The sequence below is a fragment of the Corythoichthys intestinalis genome, chromosome 21 (assembly GCF_030265065.1).
Source record: "Corythoichthys intestinalis isolate RoL2023-P3 chromosome 21, ASM3026506v1, whole genome shotgun sequence".
Classification (NCBI taxonomy): Eukaryota; Metazoa; Chordata; class Actinopteri; order Syngnathiformes; family Syngnathidae; genus Corythoichthys; species Corythoichthys intestinalis.
The window spans coordinates 29,197,967-29,220,649 of NC_080415.1; the positions used below are offsets into that span (position 1 = coordinate 29,197,967).

The following is a 22,683-nucleotide window of genomic DNA, read 5'->3' on the forward strand; positions in this document are numbered from 1 at the left end:
GGAAAACAACTTTTGTTGCCATCGTTTCCAGTTAAGGTCATTTGTAACCTAGCGTTTGTTTACAAACATGGTGAAAAAGCTCCATTCATACATTGTAAATGACACTGATGACTGACTTGTGTGCTGCTTACCTTGTGTAAGGTTGCCATTGCTGCTCAAATTGGATGATGTCGTCGTTGCCACCAAAAACAAAAGCATTGTGACTGCGGGGCAAAAACAACAACAACACGGATATTAAATTTCCCCACATGGGAACGTCAACCGGAGAATAACCTCATTCAGATAGTTGGAATGTGCTCATCCAGTGCTGAGGAGCCACAATGGGGTGATACACTCATATCCTGTTCATTCATAAATGCTGCGGGCATATAAAAAAAATATAAAATTCTATGTGTAGCCACAAGGAGACGCAGTTTGACAAAGTATAGAAGTGAGGTGGCGCAAGCCTGTGCGTGGAATTGACTAAATTTACTCATAGGGTGCCATTGACGGCGCTAGACGTCTAATCCATTTTGACCATTTGGCTAGCAAGGAAAAACAATTGGACGTCTACACCGTCAATGGCACTGAAGAATGAACATTCACAGCTAGTCCGGGCAGTTTAAATGAATTCGATGTCTACCGTTGTCATTGACATCATTCTAATAATATTAATAATAAAAAACTACTTTAGGGTGTTGTTGGGGTCCATAGCCAAAGTGTATTTCTGTTTTTACTCATTTTAATATTATTAAATTTTGTTTTATCAACATTGAAAAATGATTTATTTATAAATATACAAATATTATTAAGAAAATACAATGATGATGAAGTCATTGGCTGCCATTGGCAGCAATAGACGTAGTATCTATTTCATGAAGAAGGAATGGCAGCGAATGAACAAACATTAATTCACAGTCACCCTCACGTTCAAATGGACCGGGCGTGTACTTGCGATTAGGGCTGCAGCTATCGATTATTTTCGTAGTCGATTAATCGATGAACTAGTCAGTTCGAATGATCGGATGAGGAAAATAGAAAATTAAAATACCTGAGCCTCAGCTCAGGTATTTTAATTTTTATATTTTTATTTTTATACCTCAAACGGTATAAAAAAAAAAAAAAAAAGTGACGATCTAAGTGCAACAAAAGAACAATTGGCTGACTTACATAGCAATAGCCCGATAACTTTTTTTTTTTTTACAACACTCTTAACAAATGATTCAAAAACATATTCCCACAAAAAACGGCTAAATATACCAATAAACTAAATTACGAATGCATTAAAAACATGAGCTTAAACAAAAACTTAGCCTATAGACCCTACCCACCGACGTCACAAAACCACGTGCTCGCTGTATGGTTCCGCCCACTTGTCCGTCATTTTGTCTCTGTATTAGCATTGGTTTTAATTGATCGAGGAATTTAAAATGCATTTCATGGAAGACCCGGTGCTTTCTGATGCCGTAAACTCACTGGATGTGTTGCATAAAAGGCGTTATGTGGAAAAGCTTCGTTCTATACAGTCGCCAGATCCATATTTGATGCCCAAATCGATGTTTTTCAACCCACTGTCTTCGCCCTGTCTGCCTGACATCTGCTACGCTGATATTTACAATTATCTTGTCCACACAAAATCAGCCTATTCTCACGAAAATTTGAAAAACTTCAAGAGCTTGGAGGCTTATAAATACTTCGTTGCTGGTTGGGTGAAACAGGTCCTCGTCCACGAAAATTCAGCAGGAATCTATCTTGTGCTTGGAAAGGTGAGTTACGAAATTTTCAAATCTTTTGTTATTGCTAACATCCACTGTCAAGTCTAATGTATTTCATGTCGTTTGTCAATGGAGTTAAGGCTTTTAATGTTTATATGGTTTAGCGATAGCACTCTCACTACATACATATGTGTATGTTGTCGGCGATTAGCCTAGCAATGATCTTAATTGTGGTTATTTGTCAGCCCAAAACCCTCTAAGTATATCTTAAATGCATCTTACCGGATATAAAATGACTACTACATAGTCTGTGGTGATTTTTTGGTGCCCAGTTTTCACGTCGAATTGCAGCCGTCCATTTCGCTCTCCTCTTTGGATCCCTCGGAATACGGTAAAACTTCAAGTCTCTCCTTCCATCTTCTCTGTTAGTGCAACCAACAGCCACACACGCCTTCACCATTTTGATTATTAATGTTAAGGAGCAGAAAAACACGCCGTAAATAGGAGGAATGTACGTAGCCGTAACAGGTTAACACTATGTTTTGACGGTCAATTGGGCGGTACCATTCAGGAGAGCGGAGTTGTGACGTCACGTGGGTAGGGTCTATATTGGTCTTAACAGAGAGCAGATGGATACAGCCATGTGAAATGAGTGAATTCATATTCACTGTTGCCACTAGAGGGCAGTGTATCCACCCAGATCAATATAACTAAATGCAAGCACTTTCAAAACAAACCATTACAACGCCACATTAATTAAATGAATACTCGAAGCAGCAAAATTTAATTTGAATCTTTTTTTTTTTTTTTTTAAATATAATTACAGTACTCGGGTTAATCGACGGCGTATTACTCGCGACAAACTCATTCAAATTCAAAGCAGAAGAATAGGGGGTGGTGCTGGTGGACAATTATTCGCGGGCCTTTCCACACTTTTGCACGCCCCTCAAGACAATCGGCCGGTGTGTGTATAGGTGGGATGCAAGTGGGAATTTTTTTTACGGGCCCCTTCAGACCAGACCAGACCTGACAGTGACTAGATAACAGCTCCACACATCATCTTACCTTTCTGTTTGACCCTAACCTCGCCCAACCACGCCCACTTTACGCCCGCAAACCGGGCCTCCCTAAGTTCCGAGCCTGGATTGGACGTCTGTCATCATTAGTGGCACTGAAAGTCATTTAAAAAAACATATCATAATTTTCGGACTACAAGGTCTACCTAACTATAAGCCACAACCCACAAAATTTTAACACGAAAACGGGATTTCTTCATAGTTGAGCCGCAACGGACTATAAGCCGCAGCTGTCTTCACTTATAATGGGATATTTACACCAAAAGATATTAACCGCTAACAGTTTATTTCACAGCGGCATCATAAGACTGTCATAAAACCAAATTAATCACTGTGAAGCTTTGAACCAATTGGCTGTTAAGCTACATTGCTTCAAAAAGCTTTATTTAGCCAGCACTGCTCCCTTGAGGGTGAAAGTCAACCTCTGTTGCCTCCTGCTGTCAACACTGATTTTGTCCAACATGCCTCCTAGCATGCATTGCAGCGATACAGATGTAAACACTCAAAATTAATGTTCTGTGCTAATTATGTCTTCATTTACTGTTCCAGTTGTTCCATCAATTGCTAGTTATGTTGTTTAGTAACACTTTATTTGACAGAGGTGCCATAAGACTGTCATAAGACTATCATACTTAGGACATGACACTACGATGAACATTAATGAATGCTTTTAACTAGGGTTGTTCCGATCATGTTTTTTTGCTCCCAATCCGATCCCGATTGTTTTAGTTTGAGTATCTGCCAATCCCGACATTTCCCGATCTGATTGCTTTTTTTTTGCTCCCGATTCAATTCCAATCATTCCCGATAACTTTTCCCGATCATATACATTTTTGGCAATGCATTAAGAAAAAAATGAATAAAACTCGGACGAATATATACATTCAACATACAGTACATAAGTACTGTATTTGTTTATTATGACAATAAATCCTCAAGATGGCATTTACATTATTTACATTCATTCCGTGAGAGGGATCCACGGATAGAAAGACTTGTAATTCTTAAAGGATAAATGTGACTTTGTATATTATGACTAAATATTGCCATCTAGTGTATTTGTTGAGCTTTCAGTAAATGATACTGCACCCATTTAACTGTTCTGCCCAAATGCATGATGGGAAGTGCAACCATGACTGTGCGTAGGGGCACCAATTGATATATCTTCTCTGTGTTAGGAAAGAACATAGGGTGATAAGAAAATGATCAACTACTACCTTTCTTCCCCACATTGCCTTTCACGATATTTTTAATTGCTGAGAGAGGGATTGTAAGGCTTTAGCCAAATAAAAAAAAGGCTCCAAAGGCTGTCAAAATTTTCTCTACTCATTATACACTGCCTTTTAGCTCTATATATAGGTAAAATGGCGCCATTATAGATTGAACGTGACAATGCGTGAGTGGGTCGTGCAGCGCATGCGTTACTTATTTAACGTGATTAATTAAAAAAAAAAAAATTACCGCCGTTAACGCAATAAATTTGATAGCCCTACTTTAAGCCAAAACTACTCTGGATGAGTGCAAGACATTTTGTCTGTAACGTTAAATACAATTAGAAAGCGATTTAAATAAAATATATTTATATATTAAAAAAAGGCATGTCCGATATTTTTTTGCCGATTCCGATACTTTGAAAATGACGTGATCGGACCCGATCGATCGGGACATCTTATAACGGATGTCATTTTGTGCCATCCGGCAAATTATGTCGATGTAAGCGATCCGAGCTGGACATAAATGGAGTTAGTGACGTTATTTGCCGGATGACACTTCATGAAATCAGTCATAAGCATTCATTAATGCCAGTGACGGTGTCATGTCATAATTATGATGGTCTTATGCAGTCTAATGACGCCTATGTTACCTATTAACCCAAATAAATCAACAAATAAGCAGCACTGGATTCCAAATGAGGGAAAAAGTAGCTTCTTATAGTCTGAAAATTAAGGTAATTATAATTTTCACCTGATGTGCACACACTTTTAAACTAAATGTTAATATTGTGGCCTACATGCCCAAAAATGTGATGTCCACGTATGTGATCTTTGGTCTTTGTCGAGTTAATTCCCCAAAAAATACTTACTTGCCCCATAAAAGGCTAAGAGTATGGTCAGGGGATTAATTAAACTCATATTTTAAGGCAGCACTGAAACAGTAAAACCGCTCTGTATGACAGCGATAACATTAAATTTGATTGTCGATATACAGAAACATAAGAGAGTGTCTGGAAAATACACACTGTATAAAACACCAGCACATGAGAGATTAGTAGTAGACAACACTACACATACAACGTATAGATTCGCACCGACACAAGGTATCACGTCATGCAACGTTGATTTTAAGCATCTCGAGTCTATAATCTATTTAAGTTCTGCAGCTGCTGGGAGAAGACTTAAAAAGCAATAGACCTTGAGAGCTTTCATTGTCTTTTCAAAGCACTAAAAAGTCACAACATGTTCCACCCACTCGCTCGCGCAGGAGAATCTGCGTCAACTCCAGGCTGCAGGTGTGCGATGCAGCTGCGCTAAAAGAAAAAGGGCTAAGTGTATAATCAATGAGGTGTTTGTGTTGCAGTGGGCCACCGTGCCGTGCCGCATCGTCCCGTAAAAGGGCATGATGGGGAGGCGGCGGGGTGCATCAAAAGGGGACGCTGGAGGAATTTGTAGTCAGCAGCGGCTGAGCGAGGGAGCAGAAAGTCCAGGTCAATAACACTTGCCGGGGACATCAATAATGTGAGGAGACCCCGCTGAATGATGGATGACGGTATTGGAATGAGCGAAGAGGAGACGAGGCAGGGTTTAGCACCCTCATTTGACTCCCCCTTCTTATCTTTGCAAAGGTGTATTTCAGTGCAGCGACGATTAATCGATTAACTCGAGTAATTCGATTAGAAAAAATGATTCAAATTAAATTTTGCTGCTTCGAGTATTCGTTTAATTAAAGTGGCGTTGCAATGGTTTGTTTTGAACGTGTTTGCATTTAGTTTTATTGATTTGGGTGGATACACTGCCTTCTAGTGGCAACAGTGAATAAGACAACTAATTTCACATGTCTGAATCCAGCTGCTCCCTGTTAAGACCAACATTAGCTCAAAAACAAAAACTTAGCTTATGTTTTTTTTAATGCATTCATAATTTTGTTTATGGATGTATTTAGCCATTTTTTGTGTTTTTTGTGTGTTTGAACCATTTGTTAACTCATTTGCTCCCAGAAACGTATACATTCTATTTTTAAATGCTTCATTGTCCCAAAAATGTATTTATACGTCTTTTGCGTTCTTTTAAAATTTATTTATTTATTTTTTATAAGAAGCATATATAGCTTCCACTCTATCTGAGAAACAAAGAATAAAGCTCCAAACCCATTTTAAAGCAATAAAACTGGCCACTGGAGGGCAGTCGCGCATTTTGTAAGACCAGGCAACCTGATTCAACAGCAATGAACGGCCGGGCAGCACGGTCGGAGCGCTGGCGACATGATGCCAGGCGGTGCTCCGACCGAACAAAACAACCGAGAGGACGCCTGGGAGGCCAGGCGCTGGACGGCCGAGCAAAACGAGTGGGACCCCCAGTGCATCGGCTCGCCGAGCAGACCCCGCAGAAAAGCAAAAATAATCCATCTTTGTGAGACAGACAACGATGACGGAAAAGTTTACACGGCTGACGTGGCGACAACGGTGTCATCTCGGCGACAAACCGACATCTCTCAGTAGTCATGTGTGAATAAATTGTTACTTTGCAATCAAAAGCTTTATTTGTCTGGTTGTTCATGGTATTTTGTAAATGGAAAACATTATTCAGATGTTTGGGATGTAACTAATGCAAAAAATAGCTTTGTTAAAGTCAAAGTTATGTTAGAAATGTATGCGTTTACAAAAAGCTCATTTTCTCTGTTTTTTTCATCAGAAATTGGAAAATTGCTCAAACGAAAGCTATTTTGTAATGCTGATTTCTAAAGAATGGAAAAAGATATAAACTTACTTTTTTTTGCTGAAAGAAGAGAGTCTGATCTTTCTTTTGCTGAGTTCCATGTTTATATAGCAATAGAACAGAATTTTCTGTGGGCCTTGCAAAATCAGTCAAAATCCAGAAAAACAGACGGGAGCGAAGGGCCTTGCTCTGGTGAAAATGGCTGGGAGTGAATGAGTCAAAAGCATTGTTTAAAAAAAAAAAAAAAATTAAAAAAATTTTTTTTATAGCATATAAGCTAGCAGACTTTTGCTATGTAAGTTAGCCAATTGTTCTTTTGTTGTACTAAGATCCTCATTTATTTTTTATTTTATTTTTTTTTTTTAACACTGAGGCCCAGCTCAGGTATTTTAATTTTTTTATGTTCCTGATCTGATTACTCGACTATTCGAACTAACTAGTTCATCGATTAATCAACTAGTAAAATAATCGATAGCTGCTGCCCTAGTGTATTTGTAAACTTTACTCGAATGTCTTCATAAAATATGAGGAGAATGGCCGAAGAGGCCATGAAGTATGTTTGTCTTTCAGAAGTTGTTCGTTTTGATGATTTATGGTAAGTTGGCGCCCCCCACACCACTGCACGTGACATTACCGGCAACTTTGGGGTATTTTTGTTGATTTTTTTTTTTTCTCAGTTCTTATTAGAGATGTCCCGATCAGATCACGTGATCAGAAATCTGGCCAATCGTGTCATTTTTCAGAGGATCGGAATAGGGTGAAAAGGATCGGGTTTTTAATTTTAAAAATATATTTATGAGTTTCTGCTTAGTGCTCGTACAGTGCCACAGTCTCTCACCCTCCCTCCTGCTAAGAATTGTAGCCAAACTGTCTAGTTTGCTTTTGGTACTAAAAGTTAACGATGATTGACATGTTTGTAGCTTTGATCTTGCCAGAGAAGCTTGGTAGCGCTACGAGAAAAGGCACAAATCTGTCAATCATCGCTAAACTCGTATTAGTGTGCTGTGGCAACTCATTGTGTAAGTGAGAGGCTGCTCTCTACAGCATGAGCGTCAAAGCATAAACGGACTCAATCAATGAAGCATTTAATAAAGAAGTATTTTTCTATATTATTTTTGTTTACAAATAATTCACATGATGAAGGCAGCACGATGGGACAGTAATATGTTTGGAACTTCTGTTCATAAAAAACAAACAAAAAAACACTTTTTTTCGATATCAGATCAGGACTTTGTATTGGCAAATTCTCAAAGTATGCGATTGGGACATCCTTAATTCTTATGATGGATCTGCTTACAACACCGCACTTGAATGGAATTTTAGATGTCAAACTGGTAAGTTTCTGAGGTGGCAGCATATGGGTAGTTTTCGAAAATATTCCCAAATACTTTTGGATAAATACATACATTGCCTACAGAGGTCATCATACATTTGGATTTAAGACACTAAAGGATTGTTGCAATCCCTTACAGTCAATATAAATTTGACGTCTATAGCCGTCAGTGGCAGGCTATTAGTTCAAAGAGACACAAGTTGTTGTCTTTAGAGTTTTTTTTTTTCTGTTTACAAAAGGCACACTAACTTTGGGACTCAAACCGTAAAATTAAAGTTTCTGAGGTTGCAGTTTATTCATAAGATTCCAATAACAACTAAAATGAATAAAAATGGAAAAATATTTCTAAATTTGGGGTACTGGGAGACTGCTAGCCCGTCCTAGTCAACATGAATTGGACGTCTAGCTCCATCAGTGACAGCCAATGAGATAAAAACTACACAAGCTTGTCTCTTGAATATAGCAATTTTATCAGTTTACATTTCCAGAAAATCCACTTTTCAGTACTTTTTCCCGTATTATTAGATGCTCCCAGTGTGACTGCTTGAGCATCTTTCCGCGACCACATCCTTCCCTTCCGGAATGTCCCCTATATTGCTAATAATAAAGCGGCATCTCATTGCCGCGAGCGTCTCATTTTTCAGCACGATGCGGGCATACAGCACAAGTCTAAATTAGACTTTTTTTTAGCATGAGTCATCATTTAGCTCGGGTCAGACAGTGGGCAAATGGCTACCGCGGTGTTTGTGCATTGTCCTCACTCCATTTAGCACTCAGACGAGTCACCGGCCGTCGGATGTAATAAAAATGGGTCATGGGAGATGAGAGCTAAGGGGGGAATTTTGGAGGAGTCTTTAGTGTGGGATAGGAGATGTTTGTGAGCAGCTTCCAGGAAGGTTATTACCCCGGCTAGACAGTTTGTGAGGCGCAGTGCTGCTTCATGGCGAGTACACAACTGCGAGAGGTCAGACAAGTCCAGATTTATCCCAAGAAAGGTGAAATAAATCTTGACAGGGATTTGGCGCCATCTTGGGGCATCTTAGTGCATTTCTAGATAGTATTCCCGAGGCTACGTTAGCGAGGCCAGTTATTTAGAGATACAAACCAACTCAAGCCAAGAGTGAAGAATGACTTTAGGCTAATCATGGGTGTTAGGAATATTTATAAAATGAAAGGAATATCCGCAGTTTGCTAGGATGAAGCTGCTATGCTAACTCGCTGCCTTTTTTTGCCTCAAAAGGCTTCGTTCGATGCTTTTGTGGCGTTACAGAAAAACACGTTGAGGCCACTTTCCAAAGAACAGGATCCCCTCTAGCTGTGCTAGACAAAGCTGCGATGCTATGGCTAACATCAACTTCATTACGAACTATGTGGATTTTGTCAATGTGGAGCTGTCTTCTGCAGGATAAGAGATTATATTTCTTCTTCAGAATATATATTAGGGCTGTCAAAATTATCGGGTTAACGGGCAGTAATTTATTTTTTTAAATTAATCACGTTAAAATATTTGACGCATTTAACTCACATGCCCAGCTCAAACAGATTAAAATGACAGCACAGTGTCATGTCCATTTGTTACTTGTTTTTTGGTGTTTTGTTGCCCTCTGCTGGCACTTGGGTGCGACTGATATTATGGAAATTAGCACCATGAGCATTGTGCAATTCTTGACATCAACAAAGGCGAGCTACTAGTTTATTATTTTGTCTGAAAATTTTACAAATTTTATTAAAATGAAAACATTTAAAGGGGTTTTAATATAAAATTTCTATAACTTGTACTAACATTTATCTTTTAAGAACTACAAGTCTTTCTATCCATGGATCGCTTCAACAGAATGTTAATATCGTTAATGCCATCTTGTTGATTTCTTGTTATAATAAACAAATACAGTACTTGTATGTTGAATGTATATATCCGTCTTGTGTCTTATCTTTCCATTCCAACAATTTACAGAAAAATATGGCATATTTTATAGATGGTTTGAATTGTGATTATTTACGATTAATTAATTTTAAACCTGTGATTAACTCAATTAAAATTTTTAATCTTTTGACAGCCCTTAAATATATATATATAATATAATATAATATAATTAGAGTTGTCCGATAATATCGGCCACCCGATAATGTCGGGCAATAAAAGCATTTAAAATAATATTGGAAAATATCTGCATTGGTTTTGTGTTAGTAAGTACTGGATTTGTTAAGTGAGGGATTGTGCACAAATGAAATGAACAATAAATGCCAAAATATTATAATAATATATTATAAACGCATCACATATAACTACTGCGTCACCAGAAAGAAATAGTCCCGAAGAAAAGTAATAAAACACAATGATACTGTAAGTAAAAATCTGCTCAAAAGACTGTCAAACTGTCATTTTGTCAGTGTTGTCCCATGAAAAGATATACTGCGAGGGGTGTACTTACTTTTGTGATACACTGTATACTCGTGAACATTTTGGCTCATTTCAATTTATCTCATTTGTATGGGACACTATTTTGGCACTTCTTGTATAACTTATTTTTAGTGCTATTATAACAATTAATTGAATAACTCCAGTATTTTGATGAGAAAAAAGCTTCGAATCAAATTTTGCTACTTCGGGGATTCGTTTAATTAGAGTGGCATTGCAATGGTTTGTTCTTAAAGTGTTTGCATTTAGTTGTATTGATTTATGTGGATACACTGCCCTCTAGTGGCAACAGTGAATATGACATAACTCATGTAACATGGCTGGATCCAGCTGCTCCCTGTTAAGCCCAATATAAGGTAAGGCTTTGTTTGAGCGAATTTGTTTTTTTTTTATGGATTCGTAATTTAGTTTATAGGTATATTTAGCATTTGTCTGGGAATATTTGTTTGAATGATGACACATTTTATAGCATTTAAACTAGCGACTTTTGCTATGCAAGTTAGCCAATTGTTCTTTTGCTGATCCTCATTTATTATTTTTTTTAAGATCAGGTATTTTAATTTATTGTTAAATGCATTTATTATTTTTGTGAAATAAAAGTGCAATTCTGCATAGTTTTAAAAACACTCAGGAATTTGTATTTGCATTTAATGCTCTTTGAAAGTGCAATCTTAGCAAGCCTCTGCAACACATTACATTTTCTTAATCCTATTACTCAATTATTCGAACTAATTAATAGATTAATCGATCACTTAAATAATCGACAGCTCCAGCACTACTTATTTTTCACAGAATGTTTATTATATTTGGAAAACTTTGAAGTTGTTACATTTATCATTATTTAAGCAACCGGTGGCCATCACAACACAAATAACAATGATATGTTACGTCCATGACCACATATATTGGTATCGGTTTGATATCGGTATCGGATTTTGGAGTTTGACAACTTCGGGATATCGGTTTAAAAATTCATTATTGTCCACCTCTATAAATACTGTGATATAATGTGACCTAAAGTCAAGCGCTTTTGTGGTTTCAGACTGGCTGTGAACCCACCAGTGCAACTCTTGACACAGACTAAGTAAGTTAGCGTTTTTATGTTGAATTTTGTTCAAAGAGATATTTAATTAATCGTACGTTAAAATACGTTAAAATTTTTTACGCATTTAACGCATGCGCGGAACAACCCACTCACGCATTGCCACGAACAGACTACAATGGCGCCGTTATGTATATTGAGAGCTAAGAGGTAGAGACAAGCGAGTGGAGTGGACACAGGCTTCATTGGAGCTGCGCTATATATTGGTATAAGCTTTGGCATCTCTTCCACAACAATTGGCAGGACAAAGGACAGGAGATGAGCTTTTTTTCTTAACACCCTGTATTAAACACAACGCAGCCACCACTGACGGTCATGGTTGCCCAACTTCCCATCATGCATTTGGGCAGTTAAGAACAGTTAAGTCACTACAGTATCATTTAGTGAAAGCACAACAAAAATAATTCCTATCTCTTAAAAAAAAAAAAAAAAAAAAAAAATCACAAAAAGAGAAGCGCTCAATGGAAAGAGAAATGGGATTCCAATCAAAATAGCTATGCAAAATAATACTCAGACTTAGGTCAAACTCTATTCAAACATTTCGTTTAGCTCAACAAATACACTAGATGGCAATATTTAGTCACAATATACAAACTATCAACATTACTATAATTTGTACTCACATTTATCTTTTAAGAATTACGAGTCTTTCTATCCATGGATCCCTTTCACAGAAGGAATGTTTACAATGTTAATGCCATCTTGTGGATTTATTGTTATAATAAACAAATACAGTACTTATGTACAGTATGTTGAATGTATACAGGTATATCCGTGTTGTGTCTTATCTTTCCATTCCAACAATAATTTAGAGAAAAATATGGCATATTTTATAGATGGTTTGAATTGCAATTAATTACGATTAATTAATTTTTAAGCTGTGATTAACTCGATCAAAAATTGTAATCGTTTGACAGCCCTAACAAAAACATTAAGTCATTGCCTACCATTGACAATGATAGACATCCGATTCATTTAAACTGGGTGACACCAGCGGCTTCTCTGCATTATATTTTTTTTTCTTAGCCTCAAGTAACAATATGCTTGATTAACACCGGATGGAAAAATACAATTTATTTAACATGCTGTGCAGCTGCGCCTTCAAATTTGTAAATGAATATTAATCAAAGCCTTTTATTTTTCCTCTCTATGAAGCACACAGCGAGAGCCCGAATCCCCCAAAAATTGTGTTTATGTCATTCTCCTAACCCTTCAACCCCCATCGGATGGAGACACCACCCAGCGGTCTTTCAAAGGCGACGTCACGGCAGCTGAACGTGGTTTTGGCCGGGCACAGAGTCCCTCTGTCTCTTCGCATACATCAGCCGGGGAATTCGGAAAGTGGGTGGTGGGAGTAGCAGGGAATGTTGGGAGCTCGCAGTAAAGGTACATTGTGTGCTCAAAAAAAAATAGCCTCGAGCTGCTGCACTGTTTACCCATCAGAACGCCTATGTCTGAGACCTCATCTGTTTTTATACAGTTAACAATTCATTAGAAGTCAGAAAATACTGCAGTATTACTACGTAGTCAGGAAGTAGTTGTGTGTGAGAATGCAGCACTTCAATGTGGGTCGCTATCCCTTCTGCACTGTCCATTAATCAATCCCGCCTCCTTCCCAGGGGCTCGAACTCAGTGCCGGTGCTAATGACCTTGGAGACCCTCCGGCTGATGTGCTGCAGTACCAACAACTCTACCTTCAACATCTCATAAGGTGTGAAGGTAGGAAAAAAAGCATGTGGGTGCGCGTTCATTTATCACTCTTGGGGTTAAATTTAACTATGTGTTTTATTGTGCCTGTATTTAGTTTGAAGAGGGTACCAAAAGGCTTTTTTCATCATCCACAGATTTACACCCCTGCACATTACACGCGCCGAAACAGCTGCCAGGCTGTCATGAAAACACATGTGCGAATGCACGTGTCAGTAATCATTTTGTTTGTGCTGCATCATCCACGTGTGGTGGGGTGTTAGGGCGATACAATTTGGCTTCAAAATATAATCTCAGATTAATTTGAAGAAAAAAAAGAAAAGAAAAAAAATCACATTTTAAATTGATTTTCGATTTTCGTCTTCGCTTACATGAAAAGAAAATGACAATGGTTTTATCCTGAACACAATTAAATTTCTCTTGATTATTACATTGATTTACGAATCTCTCTGTTCGCTTAGCAGCGGTTAGCAATCTGTGGTTCCCGAGCCACATGTGGCTCTTGTTTTTTTATTATTCCTCTGCTGTGGCTCCCTAAACCTATACAGTGCAATTAAATCCTGGGGCAATGTCTCTATGACTATTGACCAAATTTGCCTACATAAGAATTTATGGTGCGTTCCATTAAGCCCCGTTAGTCAGAGCAGTAAATTACCTCACTGCCAGGTTACAGACTCAAAAAACAAGATTGGGACCGCTGCAAAAACTATTCTTATGCTTGTCTCAGTTTGAGAAGAGGAGATAAGATGCAAAATAGGCCCTTTTAATGACACGCCTATGTGGCGGCCATGTTGAGTAGGTCGAATTTGATCTCAAGAAGTGATTTTTTTTTCTTTTTCTGAGGTAAATAGATACAAATGGTTCTTTCAGAGAAACAGAACGGTTAAATGCATGTAGATCGAGATAGAAAAATTTGGATTCATCTCAGTGATCAGTCGTGTCATATTTAATCAATTTACTGACTGGTATAAAATTTCTATAACTTGTACTAATATTTATCTTTTAAGAACTACAAGTCTTTCTATCCATGGATCGCTTTCACAGAATGTTAATAATGTTAATGCCATCTTGTTGATTTATTGTTATAATACACAAATACAGTACTTATGTACCATATGTTGAATGTATATATCCATCTTGTGTCTTATCTTTCCATTCCAACAATAATTTACAGAAAAATATGGCATATTTTATAGATGGTTTGAATTGCGATTAATTAATGCGATTAAAAATTTTAATCGTTTGACAGCCCTAGTTATTAGCAATTGTTTCTACAAAATGGATAAGCGACAAGACTTGTCAGGGACTTTATATGTTTTTTTTTGACCAAATGCCCTATTTCCACTAAATGGCAGAAGCTGCATAATTAACCTAAACTTTTTTGTGACATTTTTCTCATGAGCCTCGTCACTATCAAGTTTGGAAAATAATTTTCCTATTCCCTACATGAGTACGTCTTTCATGTTGTCAATATAGAGGAAAACATCTCTCTTCCTACTACCAGGAAACCCGTTTTCAATTATTTTGAGCCGTAGGTAGCCCAGTGAGGCGCGGCAGCCAGGCTCAAAATGACCAAAGTGGTTGCTGTGACGCTTGTTATTATCAGCGAGTGTGCTGTGATTACCTGTAGTGGCAAACAGGTATTACTCTGTGTAAGGCAGGCAGGAAGCTTGAGGTATAGTTGAGGGATGCATCATCTGTCTGTCTTATCTTGTTTACAGATACAGTAGCTTATTATGGGTGTTACTTTTCAGGACCTTCCCGAAACAGTGGGACGGCAGGACTTGAGTGTCGATTGGTGGTATTTTGTCTACAATCAAAGAACACACACACCAGACCCTATGCTTGAGTGCAAAGATACACGATAATATCGGGTACCGATAATTATCGGTCGATAACGGCCATTATGACGTCACACAGATAATCCAGATTTGAAAAAAATTAACCGATAATGCAATCCGATAATTTTATACTTGATTTAGCCTCCAAATGTGCGCAACCGAAGAATTCAGCACCGCTGCCTCCTCAACCCCTCCCCTCTCTGAAGCCCCTGAGGGAGGAGGGGTTGAGGAGGCGGAGTTACACAACAGAAACAGTTTGAGATAATGGCAGCGGTCACTGGCGTGGCTGGATTTGTGTAAAAAAAAAAAAAACCCGACGCTCTCGCCATCTGCAAAACATGCACTGCAGAGGTTTCACGAGGCGGAAAAAAAGCGGCCTCATTTAGCCCAAAGCGGGTGGTAAACTCCATCTAACGCGAAACACCGGCACGAAACCGATAGTCGACAAGTAGCCGTCTTCCGACGGAGCCCGCCGCTCTGGCCAGTCCTTGCAAGCCGCCGCCGCCACGCCCTAGAGTTTCTCGAGCGTTCCCCCATGCCGTGCGCTTTCGTCCAGAGCAGAGCCAGGCCCCGAATATGCCACGGCGAGCCGGCCGGGGCGGGCGGATATCCGTTACAAACATATTGCATACATACATACTCATCGAGCCAGACAGAGGCCTGGCGCGGGTGCCAATTAGACGGCCGGACGGACTGAAGGGCACATGCTGGAGGAGATTTTTTTTTTATACACAAGGATAAATTCATCCACGCGGCCGTTATTTTCGGCTTAACAAAACACGCACAGGGGTGCGAGCTATAACTCCGGCCTAATAAAACTGCCGTGTATCAGCTGAGCTGCCGTAAAGCAAGTGTCGTGAGTGCCTCAAATGTAAACAAAGCGCTGTACAATGGATACATGACATCTCCCTCTTTTGAATTAATCATTTTCACAGTGTACAACAAAGCATATAACATTAGCAATCACTTTTTAAATTATTTAACTTATTTGTCTGCTCAGTTACAGTCACAGTCAATAATCAAAACTTATTGGCACTCATTAACACTTCTCAATTAAAAAATGCTTTCAAATAATGTTTTGAATCATACCTATTCTTGAATAAAGAACATTTCTGACAAACACGTTTTTTTAGGATAAAGTATAATAATTTATTGCTTAAAATAAGGCTGTTAAGCTTATTTTCAGCTAGTTATTTTTCTTCCAAGAAAAATACACTTGAAGCGCTGGCAGATAATTTCACTTATTTCAAATAGATTCACACTTAAAATTGACTAGTTTTAAGGAGGTGTGTTTTTGCAGTGTAGTAATGTTATACAGTATATGTTAGGAATGGTTTACTTTCAAAGGCATTTTTGTGCAACTTAGGTATTTACTCTGTAAGTAATTGTTGGCAAAAGTCTGCCATTACACAATGTCATACAATCTGTCATTATTTAGATGTTGAATTTACTACTTGTTCACATTTGATGTTGAAAAAAGAGCAATAAATTATATTTTTGCACAGTAATATTTTCTCTTTTGTATACTTTAAAATTTTACATAAATTTTTTCATAGAATTATCGGCTTGACATTATCGGTTGGAATGAGGAGGAAATTATCGGTTATCTGTATCGGTTGAAAAATGCATTATCGTGCATCACTACTTGAGTGTATACATTGTAGGAATATTTCGACTGGGGCAAACCGTTTCTAGCTCTGTCCTTCCTCCAAAATAACAGTATGCTTTCATGCCCCGAGGGAAGGATGGAGCCAGATATGGAGCGAGCCAGCGAGAGGAAGGAGGGAGGGCAGCGGTGGAGAAAAGAGCGATAAGCGCCGCCGCCACTGAACAAAAAGCCTCTTGATTCTTGAAGAAGAGGGGGCGACGCGGGGACAGGAGCGGGAACGAAGCGGAGGGCCCACGCAGTGAGCATGAGAGCCGTGTTTGACAGAACCTTACTTCTGAGGCGCTTAAACATCACCGCTGGCGGACCGCGAGGGTCACGTGACTGGAAGGCAAACAATTCTTGTTGCCATGGAGAAGCGACACCGTATCGCGCTTCATCTCCCAGATGAACGAAACCCCGCCGCTTGCTTTCTTATCGCACTTGGCGACAACTCTGTATTTTCCAGAACAAATAGCGGTGAAGGTGAAATTTTCATTTCATGCAGTGCCATCTGGAAGTGGAAGAACTGGTAATTATTAAAAGATAAATCTACATTCCAGATAAGCCTTCACTGTTTCGAAGACCTTTTCACAAATTGCTCTTTTTTTTTCTGGAGGTCAGAAATGTGTACTTTGTGGGTTTTTGGCGAGAGAACCAGCAACAGTTCCGACAAGTCAAACTTTAAGAGATAGACAACACCTAGTATGAATGTATTATTACTAGGGTTGTTCCGATCATGTTTTTTTATAAATGTGACTTTGTATATTGTGACTAAATGTTGCCATCTAGTGTATTTGTTGAGGTTTCAGTAAATGATACTGTAGCCATTTAACTTCTGCCCAAATGCATGATGGGAAGTGCAACCATGACTGTGCGTCGTGGTACCAATTGATATATCTTCTCTGCGTTGGGAAGTAACATAGGGTGTTAAGAAAAAGATCAACTACTACCTTTCTTCCTCACATTGCTTCCCACGACTATTCTAATCGTTGGGAGAGGAATTGTAAGGCTTTAGCCATTTAAAAAAAGGCTCCAAAGGCTGCCAAATTTCACTCTACTCATTTTACGCTGCCTATAAGCTCTATATACTATATGGGTAAAAACGGCGCCAATACAGATTGAACGCGACATTGCGTGAGTAGGTCGTGCAGCGCATGTGTTAATTGCGTTAAATATTGTAACGTCATAAATGTAAAAAATATTAATTCTCACCTTTAACGCAATAAATTTGAAAACCCTACCTTAAGCTAAAACTAAAGACTCTGGAAGAGTAACACATTATGTCTGTAACATTGAATACAATTAGAAAACGATTTAATTAAAAGATATATATACATTAAAAAAAGGCATGTCCGATACTTTGAAAACGCCGATCGATCGGGTCCGATCTTTTCAAATTATTACAGTATTGCAGTATAAATAAATTGGCACATCTAAATTATGAAAACCAAGACTTTTTAAAACATTTTTAAGAATACCAATCCTGTAACAAATTACACAAATAACCTTAAAAAAGTAACTCGTAGAATGCCAGAAAATTTCTCGGACACAATGTCATGCAATGCAGCACAATTTAAAATTTAAGAAAAAAAATTAGGGCTGTCAAAATTATCGCGTTAACGGGCGGTAATTAATTTTTATAATTAATCACGTTAAAATATTTGACGCAATTAACGCACATGCCCCGCTCAAACAGATTAAAATGACAGCAGAGTGTAATGTCCGCTTGTTTCTTGTTTTTTGGTGTTTACCGCCCTCTGCTGGCGCTTGGGTCCAACTGATTTTATGGCTTTCAGCACCATGAGTGAGCATGGGGTAATTATTGACATCAACAATGGTGAGCTATTAGTTTATTTTTTGATTGAAAATTTTACAAATTTTAACGAAAACATTAAGAAGGGTTTTAATATAAAATTTATATAACTTGTACAAAAATTTATCTTTTAAGAACTACGAGTCTTTCTATCCATGGATCGCTTTAAGAGAATGTTAATAATGTTAATGTTGATTTATTGTTATAATAAACAAATACAGTACTTATGTACCGTATGTTGAATGTATATATCCGTCTTGTGTCTTATCTTTCCATTCCAACAATAATTTACAGAAAAATATGGCATATTTTATAGATGGTTTGAATTGCGATTAATTACGATTAATTAATTTTTAAGCTGTAATTAACTCGATTAAACATTTTAATCGTTTGACAGCCCTAAAAAAAAAAAAAAAAAACAGATAAAAATTTAATACCTTTTTAAGACACCTAATCAAATTTAGTTTGTTTTCAAGTCCAGCCATGTTAGATGACTTATGTCAGAGGGCAGTGTATCCAGCAAGATCAACAAATCTAAATGCAAACACTTTCAAAACAAACCATCACAATGCCACTCTAAATACACAAATCTTCGAAGCAGCTCAAAGCTTTTTTTCTCATCGAAGTACTCAAGTTAATCGATTAATTGTTGCAGCACTACATAAAACAAATTTAATGATTATTTAACCTTCTTTTGTAGCTGAAAATAAGTAACCAAACATGCAAAGGAAGCAAAACACTCTTTGATGCATAACAATCTCGAAGCACAATCTTGCTTCTAATAGGATTGCGAACCAGTTGTGTTTCAACATGTTTTTTTTTTTTTTTTTGTGCAGTGTAAGCACATGCCGTCCCCCATCTGCTGTGTGATACACACTATTTCCTGTCCTTTGCAGCCAACCAGCAAGTCAGGCCTTCCTGTAGTGCTGTACTGTGCTATAAGGGAAACGGGAGTGAGACTACCACACAATTACTGAAGAAAATCCCAGGATAAGATACGAACGGCACACAAACGCACAAGGATATCGTCCGTTCTCTTTCCTGGAGTGTCGCCATCTAACTAATGCGTGTTCTTTTTGTCCTGTTTTTATCATGGACGCATGTCTTCGTAAGTCATGTAAGTTACTTTAAAACAGTGGTTCTGCAACATTTTACATCAAGCACCACCATAGGCAGAGTTTGACTTTTGGGGCAGGGAGGGCACAACATGTTGATGACCCCAAAACGCAGTATAAGCAATAAAATTAACTTACAAGAATATTTATAATAATAAGTAGACAATGAGCGTTTTTTGTTTCCCATAATTCTTGAGGGGAATTCTAAACCAAGCTGCTTAGGCAATACTTTTCGCCAAGATCGTCATCCATTGAATTTGGTACGCCCGCCGGTTTCGTGCCAATGTAGTTACCCCAGTCAAAATTGTATCCCCTGGCCGGAGCCATATGGAGGTAGATTTCTGTCTTTATTATTCAATCAAAAAAAAGTTGCTTCAATTAAAAAAAAATGTTTTTGAATGCAAAAATGAATTTGAAACTCAAAAAAAAAAAAAAAAAATGCATGTGAATTTTTTTTTATTTTTTATTTTTTTTGGGGGGGGGGGGGTTGAAGTCAAGTTTCTTTTGATTGAAGCAACTTTTTGATTGAAGTAATGTTGATTTGTGTTTGGGCCACATTTTGGCTAGGACCTTTTTCTCTTTATTATTCAATCAAAAAATAAGTTGCTTTAAAAAAATTTACATTTTCAAAAAGAAAAATCACTTCAATCAAAAAAAAATTTCAATCATAGAAAAAAGTTTTTAAATGCACAAAAATATTTGAGATTGAAAAATTTGCATTTGAACACTTAAATTTTCATTGAAAAAGTTTTCTTTGATTGAAGCAATCCTTTTTGTGTTTGGGCCATATTACGATTAGGACATTTGTGTCTAAATCATTCAATCCCCCCAAAAAGTTGCTTCAATCAAAAAAAAAAAAAATTTTTTTTTTTTAAATAGTTTTTTCTCTACTATATACAGTATATTAAATTATATGCAAAGCAAATGACTGTCAAAGGTGCTCGAAAAATAATTTCAACCTATTATAAAAATGTTTTTTTTTTTTGTTCATTTAATTCATTTTTGTTGCAGTTTTACTGCTTTACAACTTTTTTATATATACAGTGGTACCTCTACATACGATCACTTCGACACACGATCTTTTCGACATCCGACGTAAAATTTGAGCCGCCATTTGTTTCTACATCCGACGAGTTGCTCGAAATACGACGACATGACAGCACTGCAAACGAACGCACGGTGGATTTTCTTGTGTGAGAAATCAACACAGTTTTCAAAAAAAGTTGATACAGTTGGAGAAACAAGGAAAAAAGTGATGCTTACCTTTGAAATGAAGATGCAAGTTATAGAAAAATATGAGCTTGGGGTGCGTGTCCCTGAACTGGCTCAACAATACAGCTCCGTGGTCCTCTTCCGACCACCGTTCGCCACTATTTATAAGTTAAGGTGAAAATTATCATTGTGGTAACATTGCCAAGGAAATCGCCAGCTTCGTCACGTTTTTATCATTTATTTAAGAACTTATCCAACACAAAACGCCCATTAAGCAGTTGACTGCTCTCGAGAAAACGAAAGTATTATCTCTACCGCACCGACCTATCTCACTTCGCGGTGCGTTCAGGGACAGTAAAAAGCCTGAACTGGCTCAACAATACAGCTCCGTGGTCCTCTTCCGACCACCGTTCGCCACTATTTATAAGTTAAGGTGAAAATTATCATTGTGGTAACATTGCCAAGGAAATCGCCAGCTTCGTCACGTTTTTATCATTAATTTAAGAACTTATCCAACACAAAACGCCCATTGTCTTAAGCAGTTGACTGCTCTCAAGAAAACGAAAGTATTATCTCTACCGCACCGACCTATCTCACTTCGCGGTGCGTTCAGGGACAGTAAAAAGTGTCCGCCATATTAGAATCCGATTCGTTACATTATTTACAGGAATAATTATTAATTATTCTTCTTATTATTATATTATTCTGAATTATTTATTTATAACTTATTTGTTTTTCTATGTTTAATTGCCATTTGTAACAGTGCCAGCAGTATTTATTAAGAATTTAGTATATGTTTTTAGGCTTTGGAACGAATTAATGGAATTATAATGTATTCCTATGGGAAAATCCTGCTCGACATACGACCATTTCGACTTACAAACAAGGTCCTGGAACGAATTAAATTCGTATGTAGAGGTACCACTGTATATAAAATTATTATTAATTAATAAATATAATAATAATTATTATTATAAAGTCAATTACATGCAATGAAACTTATCGTCCACCAGGGGAGGCACAGCCCTCCTGGCCCCCTCTTAAAATCTGTCTACGTGCTTGCATCTCTGTCTGTTAACAGGATTTTTGGCAAGAGCGATTGTCCCCCTGGTTGTCATTGTGTACAGTTGTTGGAGTGTACTGATAATGACTTCCCTCTTTCCCCATTCATTGTGAAGATAGAAGTTGATGCAAATTCTGCAAAGATGGCAGAGCAAAAGAGATGAAAAGTTTTGTCTGTGGAGGAAAAAGAAAGGGCGTCTACCAGGATATACAGAATAAACATTGGCCTGGCTTTCACCAACTGGCATGATCCCCCAACCCCCAAACCGAACTCTATTTAGGTGTGGTGAGGGGGTTAGCCACACTAAGCCATGCTAACCATCATATGCTATTGTTTAGCCAGAACTGGATTCATTAACTTATTACTTTTCAACGTTCACACAGCCGCTGGGAACAGAAATGTTGTTTAATCAATCCGAAGGCGAGGATCGTGATTTTAAAACACTATGCGGGTGTGCGCTGGTCCTCATGGGAAACGCAGTCTTCCTTAAGGCAAAACACTACCGCTTTTGTCTACCGGCATCGCTAAAATTGACTAAAACGGAAAAGTTACCAAGTGTTCCTTTAAGGAGCTTTACACTTAGAGGGTGTTCCCAAATATTTCAAAAGAAACCGTTTTCAAACATTACTTATGAATCTTTTGTAGCTTGGATTTATTCAACTCAACTGTACTGGATTGATGCACTTTAAAAAGACAAGGATAAGCAGTGTTGAAAATGGATGGATGGA

General features: G+C 37.8%; 1 protein-coding gene across 1 annotated transcript in view; it reads right to left on the minus strand.

Annotated features, from left to right (window-relative positions):
* Window positions 1-22,683, minus strand: part of LOC130909239 (receptor-type tyrosine-protein phosphatase epsilon-like) — an 85,804-nt gene that overhangs the window by 25,258 nt on the left and 37,863 nt on the right. Inside the window, exon 3 of the mRNA XM_057825466.1 lies at window positions 132-203. Coding sequence (XP_057681449.1) covers window positions 132-198 — 67 coding nt within the window. The 5' untranslated portion in view covers window positions 199-203. The remainder of the gene's footprint in view (window positions 1-131; window positions 204-22,683) is intronic.